The sequence below is a fragment of the Brassica oleracea genome, chromosome C8 (assembly GCF_000695525.1).
Source record: "Brassica oleracea var. oleracea cultivar TO1000 chromosome C8, BOL, whole genome shotgun sequence".
In the NCBI taxonomy this organism is placed as follows: Eukaryota; Viridiplantae; Streptophyta; class Magnoliopsida; order Brassicales; family Brassicaceae; genus Brassica; species Brassica oleracea.
The window spans coordinates 15225149-15239227 of record NC_027755.1 but is presented as its reverse complement, the minus strand read 5'-3'; the positions used below and the strand labels follow the sequence as shown (position 1 = coordinate 15239227).

Below are 14079 nucleotides of genomic sequence, written 5' to 3'. Positions count from 1 at the left end.
ACAACAGATGGAAGCTAATTTTTCTGGAAGCTCCTCGACTTCAAGACAGGATCAGAAGATAGATGTTGGTGGGAAGTTAATCAAGGGAATACTTCAGAGAAGTGAGACAGCCTAGCCAAACTTCATCTTTTGTACAGCCTGAGCAAAGAGTGGAACCCACAAAACACGAGAGAAGAAAAAACAAAACACGAAATTAACATATTCAGATCTTCTCTCTTGCATGTCTAACATCTGGCGCCGACGAAACTCAACACCCACGGCAGACGAAGCTGATGCAAGTAAAGCTCTCATCAATCATGCTTAAAATCAATCTACGCTTTTCAATCTCACAAACTAAGAAACAATTTTACCTACATGAATCGGGAAATTAGTGCCCACATTCCCGACATAGAGAAAAAAAGGAGTTGAAGTCCTAACAGTTTTTTCAGTATTAGACTAAACCAAAGATTCAAGGCCTAGTTATTTTGAAACCCTAACATTTTAAATCCAAATTTATTATCTTTTTCCATGCACGATTTGATTTATATACAAACAACTACCTAAGTAAACACTAACAAGTTCCATCACCCTCAACTTTGAACATATAAGATATAAAAATATCAACATATGACTTCGTCGTTCATTCTTATATCAAATTCATCAACCTATGTAATATCCAAAGTCCCATCAATCACATTATAGACAAAAAACAATAAAATCCTGTAAACAAAACTATACAATACACCTATAATGTAGTCGACCCCGCGCTTGCGCGGGGACTATACACCTAGTACATATAATATCTTATTTGCGCGTAGCGTGGTTAAAAAATCTAGTATATTATAACAATATTTTGTCATAAATTATTTCAGGTTAGTAAAAATGGTCTTATTTTTTTTTAAACAGGATCTCTTTAGAGTTTGAGACAGCCCTTTGTGATTTGCTTTTTTTTTAAACGGCTATGCACTGTTTCGTCTTCGGGTAACGAGGCCCATCAACGACATCATCTAAGTGGACTAGTTATGTTTTTGGTTGATTCGGGTTGTCTCCACTTTCCTTTATTGATGATGGGTTAGGGATCATCTTCTTTTTATTGTCGGTTTGTGCCTGGTTGCAGCGGTAGTTTTCGGTGGTCGTTGCTTCTGCTGGTTTTAGATATGGTTGTCAGATTAGTTTCGGCTGCTCTTTGGAATGATGGTATATGTTGTTTTCGTTCCTCTTGCCTATGAAAAATAGTACTTTGGAATGGATACGCTCTTCGAAAAGCTATTTTGTTTTCCTTCTCTTGTCGTCGGTACCTTCTCCATTTATCCTTCTCCCATTTATCTTCGTGGGTCTCTCTCTGCGTTTGCCAGGGTCTCTCTCTGCGTTAGCCGGTTGAGGGTTTGGAGGTTGCGAGTTCTGAGATATCTCTATTTTCCTAAGGGTGAGTCTTTAATTTGTTCTCTCTCAGAGATGTTCGAGTTTGTGTTGATTAGTGTTGTAGCTTCGCCGGATTAAGAAAGAGCATCTTGCCTTCGTTGGTGGTATGCTTTTGTGACATCTGCTGAGTGAGATGCTTCGTTGTCGAAACCTTCTGCTCCATTGGACTTCAGCATTCTAATCTTATGTTTTGTTTAAAAGATGATGTTTCTCTAACTAGCTGCTTTGTTCTGTAATTTAATCATTTTGTTTACCTTGTTTTCCATATGTGGACTTAGACTCGGGGGATATTTATGTTTCTATATGCTTAATGTCTGTATTTTTTCTTGTTCATCTTGGTTTGCTAATGAAATTTAAATAGGAAAAAAAGATGGTGAGTTTTTTTGCTATGTTTTTGATTTTTTTTTTGCTAAAGAATTATTTTCAAATATATTTAAAACAATAAATAAAAGTTGCAAAAAAAATATTTTCCAGAGATAATATATTTTCTTTCTATTTTTGTCCTGTAGATTTACTTTCAAAGCTAAAACATGATTTCTTTATAAACATGTTTTATAATATGATTGTCCAAATTAAGTACTTACAACTCTTTTCAATCAACCTCTTAATAGACTAAGATATTATTCGTTAGATTTGATTCAACTAATAAATTTGAATATCCGTAAATTTTGAATCATATTAAAATGTAATATCTTAAAACCCAAAACAAATCACAAATATTATTTAGAAAAAGTAGAATATCCAATCTTGATTTGTGTACGTATATAGATGTATAATGTAATTATGTATATGTCATATTCATATGTACAATTTTGGTCCATTTTTAATTGTGTGTTTTAAATATATATTTTTGGATATTCCAGATCTAATTTGATTTATGTGATTAACCTAATTTTAGAATATGAGTTTTTTATTAGGCTCGCTAATATTAAATTGTTTGTGTTTGCTTTATGATTTCTTAGTTTGTTAGTTTAATCATTTTATATACCTTTACTATGATGTATGATGGCATATGTATTTAATTTTTACAGTTATATTTATTTTTTTATATTTATTTTAATATAAATAAATTACTAAATCAAATAATCCGTCAATGTATAAAAAATTATGACTATCCGGATTTTCGATCCTAAAATTTTTCGGATTAAAATGGGCGCAAACACAATTATTTGATTGGAATATGGTGAATCATGAATATACTGACTTTCAGATTTCCACTATGTGCCCATGATCACAGTTAAAGAGCAATTAAGGTTTGGGCCTTTTGGCAAGACATAAAATGAAACCGAAAATTCGAATTGATTCAGATAACCGAATCCAAAAAGAATAAATCTGAAATAGAAACCTAAAATGGATCTTACTCCACAATATTTTGGGTTTTACGGAACGGAACATGTAAACCGAACAAATATCCAGAAAAAATAAAAAAACTTCAGAAAACCCAAAAAGACACATAAAACTCAATCTCGAATATGTATCCAAAACATTAAAAGATCTCCATAATTACTTGAATAGGTATATATAACATGAATAATTAATTTAAATACTCTTTCTAATGTATATTTTTGTATTTGGTCAAATATTGGTGTTTTATGTTTTGATAATTGCTTTTGAAATTTATTTATGATATTTTTTTCTAAAATTTAAACAATATTGCTTTATTTCGAGGTTTAAATGCTTTCTACTTTTTAGAATTGGTAATTGCTATCTTAAATTTATTTATGTTTTTCTCTTCTTTAACAATCACCTAGATGCTACCAAACTTTTGTTAGTGCAAATTATTTAAAGAGAAATTTTTGGGTTCACCCCTAGGTGAACCTCTCTAGGTTCACCATCCAATAGTATTTGAGTATTTGATATTTGATATCTTTTAAAAAAAGAAATAGAATTGAATATCCAAATTAGATTATATTTTAAAAATAAAATAATAAAAATACATAAAAATAGTTACAAAAAATAAATTAATTAATATTGTTAAGTCTTCGGTAAAATACTAAACCCTATACCCTAAATCCTAAACCCTAAACGTTAAACCTTAAACTTTGGATAAACTCTAAACCGTTGGAAAATCTTAAACCCTAAATCATACATTAAAAACTAAATTTTAATAACACTAAACCCTAAATCCTAATCACTAAACCCTAAACCCTTTAAAGTAAGGGAAAACAAAACCTCCTACAACGATTCTTTGTTTGTGTGTGTGTCTACCTAATTTTAAATCTATAATATAGTAAACAACTGCCAATTCATTGGAGCTGTCTTAGATAGTGTCACATGGAAAAGCAATAGTGTTATATTAAGGCCCATTCGTTATCTGTTCTTCCCTCCTTTACAGATTATCCTCTGGACCTTTCTGTAACCAAAACATACAATTAACAACATTATCAACACACATATTCTCAAATTGGTTATACATCCACTATATATGACTCACAGACTCCAAAAATGATAGTAACCAAAGCAACTTTAGTATTTAATAATCAAGTTATTAGTATATGCAAGTTGGTGGTCCTTATTATACGGAAACACTAGTATATAAAGAGAAATTCTTTTGAAATTCTAGGTTCACCGTCCAATAGTGTTTGAATATTTAATATTTGATATCTTTTGAAATAAAATTAAATATCCAAATTAGATTATATTTTTAAAATAAAATAATAAAAATAATAAAAATAATAAAAATACATAAAAATAGTTACAAAATATAAATTAATTAATATTGTTAAGTCTTGAGCAAAATACTAAACCCTAAATCATACATTAAAAACTAAATCTTAATAACACTAAACCCTAAGCCCTAATCACTAAACCCTAAACCCTTGGGTAAACTCTGAACCCTTAGATAAATCATAAACTCTAGGATTTAATTTTAAATATTTTTGATTTAGAGTTTGTGATTTATCCAAAAGTTCAGGGTTTATCCAAGGGTTTAGGGTTTAGTGTTATTAAGATTTAGTTTTTAATGTATGATTTAGGGTTTAAAATGTTCCAATGGTTTACGGTTTATCCAAGATTTAAGGTTTATAATTTAGGGTTTAGGGTATAGGATTTAGTATTTTGCTAATGGTTTAACAATATTTATTTATTTATTTTTTGTAACTATTTTTATGAATTTTTATTGTTTTATTTTAAAAATATAATCTTATTTGGAAATTCAATTTTGTTTCCTTTTTTAAAAGATATCAGATATTAAATATTCAAACACTATTGGTTGGTGAATCTAGAGGTGAACCCAATAATTTATCTTATTTAAACTAACCAAGTTTATAAACTAAATTATGTATTTCAAGTCACGAATAGTAATTGGATCATCAAAAGTTCAAAACCTAAGTTAGAATCAAACCCGGATTTAATATTGATTCAAACAGGTTTGTGATGTATTATATCCGAACCAAATCAAAAAAACTTCAAGAGGCTAAATTTTATATAAGCCCATTAGAAATAAAAAATCATTGGTAAAGAAAAGAAGATAACAGAATAAGCCCATTAGATCTAACTCTATCAACCCAGCCCAAGATGCGGAAGATTGATGACTCGAAATTTAGAATGGAAGGAAGAAACCAAGTTGGTTTCAAATCGAACCAAATCGGTTTTCAAAACTATATAAATTGACTCGGTTCGGTTCGGTTCGTTTTCCCCCAGACCTATTTAGTAATCGCTTATAATCCGTTCATCGCCTCTCTCTGAAAGTTGTGAAACACCTCATAAACCCTAGCAATGTCCGGGGCCTTCTTCTACGACGCCGCTAGCGACGACGATCTCGAATTCCTAAACCACGAAGACGAGAGCAGCGACGAAGATGTAGCTGAAGAGCGTAAAGCTCGAGCAGAAGGTGGAGAAGACGAAGAAGATAGCGAAGTTGAGGATGAGGACGACGACGATGATGACGTAGAAGAAGAAGATGAGAAACCTACAAGGAAAGGAAGCACCGATGCTCAATCTCCTTGGGATTTCGCGTCGTATTCAAGCTCCGTCGGGGAAGAACACGCCCGCCGTCACACAACCTCTATCGATGAGAAGATCTCAAAAGCTATCAAGCATCGTCCTCTTCCTATCTCCACTGAGGAAGAAGAAGAAGAAGAAGAAGAAGAAGAAGATGTCTCCGAGGCTGAACCTGACAAACAAGTATAAACACTGAATCTTTATACTGAATTGATTGAATCATTTTGTTTTCTTGAGAAATTTGAACTCTCTTTGAAGGAGGAGTATCTTTCGGAAGACGAAGAGGCAGCTGATTCGAAAGCAGACAATGTTGCAGCCAAGCCGTTCTTCTCTACCGTGGATGGAGTTTCGTTTCATGCTAATTCTTTCATGGAGCTCAACCTCTCTCGCCCATTGCTTCGAGCTTGTGAAACTCTTGGATACAAGAAACCTACCCCGATTCAGGTTCAGTACTGAGTTTTAGTTTCTCTTACTATTAAGAGAGGTTGTTCTGAATGTTGAATGTTGCAAATGCAGGCAGCGTGTATACCTTTAGCACTTACAGGGCGTGATCTTTGCGCCAGTGCAATCACTGGATCAGGGAAGGTGCGAGCAGTAATAATAACTCGAGGGTTCTGTTAAAAATGTGGAGTTTTTTATTATGCTGATTTTAGTTTTCTTTCTTGTGATAGACTGCTGCGTTCGCTTTACCTACTCTTGAGAGGTTGCTGTTTCGTCCTAAGCGGGTCTTTGCTACTAGGGTTCTTATTCTCACTCCAACCAGGGAGCTGGCTGTCCAGTAAGTAGCATTACTTCGGCCCCTCGCTAAACCTTTTTAAGTTTTTTTTTTTTTAATTCATGTTGCTGTAAAGATGATTTGAATTTTTTGAATGTGTTGCAGGATTCACAGTATGATTCAGAAGCTTGCACAGTTTACTGATATCAAATGTGGATTGATTGTAGGAGGGCTGTCTGTAAGGGTATGAATCCTATCTGTCTCTTAGGTTTCAAGTTTGTTGTAACCGTTTGTGTTTAAATGTTTGAGATTTACAGATCTCATTTTACATTATTTGATGTTTGAGAGCAATCTTAAATCCTCTCTAATAAATGTCTCTTACAATTCAAAAATTGGAATAGTATCAACTAGAAAGCTTGCTTAATCCTTCATGTTTCTTGTGTTAGGAGCAAGAGGTTGTTTTGAGGTCTATGCCAGATATTGTTGTCGCTACTCCTGGACGTATGATAGATCATTTGCGTAATTCGATGTCTGTCGATTTGGATGATCTCGCGGTTTTGATTCTCGATGAAGCAGATCGTCTTCTACAGACTGGGTTTGCCACTGAAATACAAGAGCTGGTATATATCCTATTTCATTACATTTTTTTTTGTTTATAGGTTCGGTTCCTGTGAGCATATGATATTGAACACTTGTGAATTTGTCTTGTCTTTTGCTAGTTTCTACTCAGCAGACTTGACTAGACAGTTTATGTTAGGTATTCCTCGTTTGATTTTAAATATGAGCCCATGTCTACTTACAGGTTCGCTTATGTCCCAAGAGAAGGCAAACAATGCTCTTCTCAGCCACAATGACTGAAGAAGTTAAAGAGCTTGTCAAACTTTCCTTGAACAAACCACTGCGTCTCTCAGCTGATCCATCAGCTAGAAGGCCTCCAGGCCTGACTGAGGAGTATGTCAGCTTCTACTCATCAGCTTATGATCTTTAATATACATCATCACATATGAGTTGCAACTAACTCGTTCTTTTAACTGTAGGGTGGTAAGAATACGCAGGACGCGTGAGGCAAATCAGGAAGCTGTTCTTCTTTCATTATGCACAAGAACTTTCAAATCAAAAGTTATCATCTTTAGGTTAGACTTCACTATAAATTTTCTAATCTAAGTTCCACACAGTGTTTGCAAAGTTTGCCTTTTTGCATTTTCCCTTACAGATTTGTTTTTTCTTCTTGTGCCAGTGGAACAAAACAGGCTGCACATAGGCTGAAAATTTTATTCGGACTAGCTGGCCTCAAAGCAGCTGAGCTTCATGGAAACCTAACTCAAGCACAACGTCTTGATGTAAGAAACTTGGACTCATCCTCTTTTCTTTTTTTTTGCTCATGAATACCTCAGTTTCGCTCTTTGCAAGACCTTATTGGTATCGTTTTGTAGTCTCTGGAACTTTTCAGAAAGCAAGAGGTTGATTTCCTCATTGCCACCGATGTGGCTGCTCGAGTAAGCATAAGAAGCAAATAACCTATTTTCCAGATGATCTCACAGTTGCTCTGCTTATTTCACTAACACTCTTGTTTGAACATTCTAGGGGCTTGATATTATTGGTGTCCAAACTGTTATAAATTATGCCTGTCCTCGGGAAATAGACAGGTAACTACGAGATATTCTCTGTATGATAGATATGAGTCATATGATTGAATTAGAAAGCTCTCAGCTTTATTCTTTACTGATGTGAGGATAACATTTTTCCTTTTATTTTGCAGTTATGTTCACAGAGTTGGTAGAACAGCTAGGGCTGGAAGAGAAGGTTATGCTGTAACCTTTGTGACTGACAATGACCGATCCCTTTTGAAAGTCATTGTAAGCGATTCTTCAGATATAAATTGATCTTGCTATTGCCCGCCCGTTTTCATTACCGCTTTAGTTTTGACAATTTAATTGAATTTGTTTTTCGGTTACAAGGCCAAGAAGGTGGGTTCAAAGTTGAAAAGCAGAATCATCCCAGAGCAGTCAATCGTTAAGTGGTCTCAGATAATCGATGAAATGGAAGATCAATACTCTGCTGTTATTCGACTAGAGAGGTTCCATTTCACACCAATCAAATAATTACGCTGTTCATTGATCTGCATACTTAAGTTTTGAGGTTCTTTCAGGGAAGAGCGAGCTCTAAGGAAAGCTGAAATGGAATTTGCAAAAGTAGGGAACTCTGGTTATTGAATTTGATAAGTTGTGTCACTAGCTTAATATCTCATAGGTGATTATGGTTTTATTTCTGCAGGCGGAGAACATGATTGAACACAGAGATGAAATATTCGCACGCCCAAAAAGGACTTGGTTCATGACAGAGAAGGAGAAGAAGCTCGTGGCGAAAACTGAAAAGGTGTCCTTTTAATTAATTCACTCTCATTCGTCAGAACTTTAACATAAACTTTCTGAGGTTGTTGTCTGAATCACTCTGGGTACACTCTCTGAACAGGATTCTGCTGGAAACCCTTCTGGAAACGAACTAGTTAGTGCTGATATAGCAGAGGACCTCAAGATGAAGGAGAAGAGAAAACGCGAACGCGAGGTTCGTCTTCACTTTTCAGTTGCATAATCTTTTTTCTGTTTAGGGTTGGATTCTCGTTATCTTCTTTCTAGAGAACTTACAATTCGCTTGATCATGCAAGTACAGAAGAATCTTCCAAGGAAAAAACGTAGAAAGCTTGAAGCTGCCAGAGAGATGCTAGAGGATAACGAAGAAGAAGACGAAGAGGAAGAAGAAGGAGAAGATGAAAAACGAGGAAGATCAAGAGTAAGTATCTTACAGTGTCTCTGTGATAGGAACAAACATTGTATTGATTATGAACGTGTTTGTGTTTCAGGGGAACAAGAAGAAGAAGAACGAACCAGAGAAGAAAGGATTGACACTCGTGGATCTTGGTTACAGACGAGCAAAGGCGGTAAAAGCAAAACAGAGAGCAATTGATTCGGGTAAGATGGATAGACCAACGCCGAACAAGAAACAAAACCTAAACCGGACTAAACCAAAAACGCAGCCTCGAAATGAAGAGATGAAAGATCTGTTCAAGAGTGATATGAGCGACAAGAAACAAGGCAGTGTCGGAGCTGGGGCTTCAGCGAAACCTCGCGGGAAGTCGAAGAACTCTTTCAAGAGCAAAGGCCGGTAAGTAATCCTCACTTTCATTCGCCAATTCTCAGATTCATTCTTAATCATATATAATCATGAATTTTAAGGTAAAATAATTCTCATGCAGATATAAGCGTAGGTAGAAAAGTGACGAGCTTTTATGGAAGATATCGAAGGGCAATCCAGCAGAACGAAAAAATACATTTTTGGCCAAGGGTTTAAACAATTTCATTATTATTGTAATATGATCAGACACGAGAGGTTGAATGTTTTCTAAATTTTGGTTTTCCCAATGGTTTTATAACCTTTCATGAAGCGTATTAGAACTTGAGTTTGGTTACTCGTCTGAACCTGCATGTGATGATTATGTTTCCATCTGCATGTTGTTACTTTTTATTCTTCATTTTACCTTTTATCATCTCAACACCATTAAGGAGATCAAAGCAAAACATATTCTTTCTTATTATGCTTTTCTTCAAAACGTCAACTATCTTTAGCATTAGTAGTTCAAAAGAAAGAAGAAAAAAACACTATTCAGCAATAACATGGGTGTTTACAGAAGTTCAAGAAATCCAAAAGGAGGCAACAAACAGGACCTTAAACAATATTCAGGGTACATTGTTGTCCTTGCAAATCGAACATACCAGTCGTAGTTCAATTTTGCGGCCCAGATGTAAACCTGCAAACAAACAAAAAAATGAAATAACAACACTAGCTAGGTAGGTCAGTAATTAATGTAAACCACAAGTTCAGAAAGACTTACAACGACGTACTCTGAAATAATCAACGTATGTGTCTGCCTTGCTCAAGGCTATTGCATGTATATTCATCACGAGTGGATAGGCAAAAAGCTCTGACCAAATTCATGTTAGATTTTGTATCTGGTAAGGTCCAGCCTATGAAGTAAAACATTGAAAATTAAAATCTAAGACAAAGAGCATTATAAAGTAAGCACTACAAGAAAACACGTCTATAACAAGGAATATTTTCAAGGATATGGGGTATCCTAAATTGACGAAGAGGTTACAATGGTATTACAAGGGAAAAGGAATCGTTGTAAACTCGGAAGTAAATTTACGAAAAAAATATTTTCTCGTAAAATACTTGTAACTTTACAACGATTGTACGATGTAAGAGAAGATTTCTCGTAAAACAGTTGTAAAATAACAACCGTTTTACGAGGGAAGTGTTACAATTCTTTAACGACGAACGTACGGATAAGCTGAAATAGTAGGTGTATGTAAGACTTCTAGCAATAAGTAATTACAGAATCTGTGTGAAATGTTAAACATATTTATACGGGTTCTTGCAAGAGATTATTGAAGTGTAATTCCCTGGATTAGTGAAGTTGAAATAAGTCATGTTCAAATGTGAATGGTTTGACCCCTCCTCAACAGAGGTGTTCGGTTTAATAAATTTGGACTTGTTGATGTCAATTTGGGACGAAGATACAACAAATTCGAGTTTGATCCAGATAACTGTCAATATGGAAATCTTCTTGACGATATGATAGATGAAGTAAATGAAGACAATTTTATGAAAGTGATGATCAGTGTAGTGATGATAACTTTGAAAGATGAATCTGAATGATGTAATATATTTTCATAATTATGTTTTTATGTTCAAACAATTGTTTCCGTCTATAAATGAATTTCAGACTTAATGCATGTATTTTGACAAGAAAAAAAAGGTTAATACATGAGTGTTGAGGTTTATAGAATCATGTTTAGGGACTTGAGTTAAAGGCACAACGCATTATCGGTATTATAAGGTATTCCATCAAAACTTAGGTGAAAACTTTCCAGAAATGGAGTGTTGTGTAGTAAAACATATGTGCTAACAAAGTGGGAAAACATTTTTATTTCTTAGTATCATAATTAATAGCGACAACAATTATCCAGTTTTGGCACAAACATCCACAAGAGAACGACAAGTTTCAACAAAACACTTGTAATCAGGACTTCTATTGTAGGAAAAACTGGTGTATCTTCAAGAGCAAATCTCCAGGTAAATGATTAACTCTGTCCATCATTCAACAAAACCCTAATTCCTGATCATCCGGAGTAAAAATACCAAAGTTGAAGTCATAATTGTTTACGAAGCTAGGGTCATGTGTGCCCTATTCATTAACTAAATAATTAACATGACGTATCAATAGATTCACTCACCAAGTAAGCTCAAGAAGGCTCTTAACCTGTGATCCTTTAAGAAACCCTAATATGATCACACCCCTTCTTCCTTTAGAGTTTTTTACTTGAGGTAGAATATCTCTTCACCAGAGTTTTTTTTCTCTAATAATAACATCTTTACATGTTTATATCTCACTAAACATATTTTGAGAAAATAAAAAGAGGAGTTATAGATCTTCATAACTAGTTCCTTAATTTAAAGGTAGCCAATATTTTGGAATTGATATAAACTAAGAAAGTGTCAAGTTTAATTGAACATATTGTGGGTTAAATTTTTCTAAGAAATTTCTTAGAAACTTATCCATATACACTTCAATTAAATTTGTTGAAAACTTATGTTGTCATTTTCTGAGAAGAAATTCTTTTATTTAGTAATCTGCCATTATATCTATAAAATTAATAGAGGACAAATCTCTAAAATAGCACATTTCTAAGTTTATGTCACAAAAATAGCCCTCAAAAACTAAAATGACCAAAAGAGCATTTTAACTTCTGAAAAATTTAAATTTTTTTTATTTTTCAAAATTTGAAATCTTATCCCAAAACCCCACTCCCCAACTCTAAACCCTAAAACCTAATCTCTAAACCCTAAACCCTAAATCATAAACCCTAAACCCTAAATCCTAAACCCTACCCCTTAACTCTAAACCATAAACCTTAAACCCCACCCCTAAACTCTAAACCCTAAACCCTAAATCCTAAACCCCACCCCTTAACTCTAAACCCTAAACCCCACCCCTAAACTCTAAACTCTAAACTCTAAACCCTAAACTCTAAACCCTAAATCCTAAACTCTACCCCTTAACTCTAAACCCTAATGTCTAAATTAATTTACCATTGGAGTATAAGTGTATATTTATCTCTTTTTATAAAACATTAAGTGCTATTTTGGTCATTTTTATTCTTAGATGCTATCGTTTTTAGTGCTATCCTAGTCATTTTCTCTATATATATTTATATATATATCTATGTAGTTAAGGATTTAGTAACATTATATAGTTATGGGGTGGGGAAAGTATTTTGTATATGATATGTTTTGCAAGAAAGCGATATATGCAGTGTGGAGAAAAAGAACTAAGAGAAGGTACGGTGATTCACGTATGCATGCTAAGTTCTACAGAGAACTGCATAATAGAATGTTAGAAATAAAATGAGTTTCATGACCAAGAACGGAGTTAAAAAACTAAGTATTTTGATCTTTTGGTTTGGTAGTAGATAAATAATTTTGTAGAGTATGTATAGTGGTATCAAATTTTGACTACCTGCTGCATTTGATGTAAAAATTTTTTTTTTGATGAGTATAAATTTTACATTCATTCAAAAAACATTCCATTTCGAATCCTTTTGTGTAAGAATTTTGTGGCTCTGATAGACGTTAGACTCAACTAAACTACAAGGGCCAAAGATTTTGTGGAGTGAAAGTATTTTAAGTTATCAAACGTGATTCTGCTTATCATCCATCTTTTAAATCAATACTATGAACTAAGCTTGCTAAACCATAGAATTTGCTCAAAATATGTTAGTGATATATAAACCCAAAACATTTTCCACAGAATTTGCTGAAAATATGTTTTTTTTTTGTCAACGCTGAAAATATGTTTAGTATATAAACCCAAAACTTGTTTTTTTTTTTTGAATAAATGTTAAATTTATTAGAATAAAAATACAGTTTTACAAAGAATGTGGCTATTTGAGTTTGATACATCAAACTAAGGTTTTTGAGACCCATAATCTAATAGCGAACCATACACCCGTCGCTTTAGCATATTTTCCCTTCCCAGTCTCTCTCTAAGAGAGTCAATCGGTTCCGGATCATCTTATCAATATAGTTTGAATACTAATCCGTGGATCAGATAATCTTAATCAGTTTCATTTGATGGGGGGGGGGACAAGACAACCGGCCAAAAGAAAGACGAGCACACTGTCACCGACTGATTTCGTCACAGCAATCTGGACGTGCGACCTTAGAAACTTTCACCCTTGTGGTTTGCTAAAGAGAGGTCAGAGTTTATGGAAGTGTTTTCTTATTAAAACTTGGTGAATAAATTTTACAATGAGGCTTTACCCCCTTATAAACAAAATCACCTCCTCAACGGACGGCTCATATTAAACCGATCTAACGGCTCAGATTGTTTCCATCCTATGAAGTAACTTCACCATGAAGTACTTCCACCTTAAGCTACTTCCTTCCAAAGTATTCTACATACTTCTTATATTATTTTATGCTTAGATATTTTACAAAGAATTAAAGCTTAAGAAAATACTAAGTAAAGCGGGCTTGGGTCTTGTTTCGGCCCGATCCGATTTATGGCTGTTTTCATGGACGTTTTTGGGCTTCCAAAACGGCCGTGACATCCTCCCCCACCTAAGCCGGTGACGCCCTCGTCGCCGTGTATGCCTTCAGTGCGTCCCGGAATTGCCACAAGTCCTCTTCCGGTTCGCATGTTGCTTCTGCTTCCGGCAGTCCCTTCCACTTGATGAGAAAATGGGTCTGTCTCGGGACTCCCCGCTTCCTCACTTCCTTGGACGCCAGCACCTCTTCGATCTCTTTGTCATAAGACCTAGTCACCACGGGTGGTGCTCGAGTCGAAACTCTTCGGGTTTGGTCGTCCTCATCAGCATGGTTCGGCTTCAACATGCTCACATGAAAGACCGGATGGATCTTAAGTGTATCCGGTAGGTCAAGTCGGTAGGAAACCTTTCCCA

At 34.6% G+C, this 14079-nt stretch overlaps 1 protein-coding gene and 1 long non-coding RNA gene across 2 annotated transcripts; both read left to right on the top strand.

Annotated features, from left to right (window-relative positions):
- The first annotated feature begins 951 nt into the window (after positions 1–951).
- On the top strand, positions 952–1720 carry LOC106310734. Its single transcript, XR_001263859.1, has 2 exons — positions 952–1176; positions 1335–1720. It is a non-coding gene; the product is annotated as an uncharacterized LOC106310734 (long non-coding RNA).
- Positions 1721–5069: 3349 nt separating this feature from the next.
- On the top strand, positions 5070–9594 carry LOC106312536 (DEAD-box ATP-dependent RNA helicase 28). The gene is made up of 19 exons (XM_013750097.1): positions 5070–5526; positions 5602–5787; positions 5860–5928; positions 6015–6121; positions 6224–6302; positions 6505–6678; positions 6861–7009; positions 7096–7191; positions 7296–7398; positions 7492–7554; positions 7643–7704; positions 7818–7914; positions 8017–8135; positions 8208–8250; positions 8333–8434; positions 8531–8623; positions 8729–8848; positions 8919–9220; positions 9312–9594. Exons 1-19 carry the CDS (start codon positions 5119–5121, stop codon positions 9325–9327), a joined length of 2388 nt encoding a protein of 795 aa, XP_013605551.1. The 5' UTR covers positions 5070–5118; the 3' UTR covers positions 9328–9594.
- Positions 9595–14079: the final 4485 nt, after the last annotated feature.

What these genes read in the sequence shown, in the direction of transcription:
- LOC106312536 (XM_013750097.1), top strand. Translation starts at nt 5,119, where the DNA reads ATGTCCGGGGCCTTCTTCTACGACGCCGCTAGCGACGACGATCTCGAA. An exon ending in CCACTGAAATACAAGAGCTG is followed by an intron (nt 6,679 to 6,860) that starts GTATATATCCTA and finishes GTCTACTTACAG; the next exon opens with GTTCGCTTATGTCCCAAGAG. An exon ending in GATCCCTTTTGAAAGTCATT is followed by an intron (nt 7,915 to 8,016) that starts GTAAGCGATTCT and finishes TTCGGTTACAAG; the next exon opens with GCCAAGAAGGTGGGTTCAAA.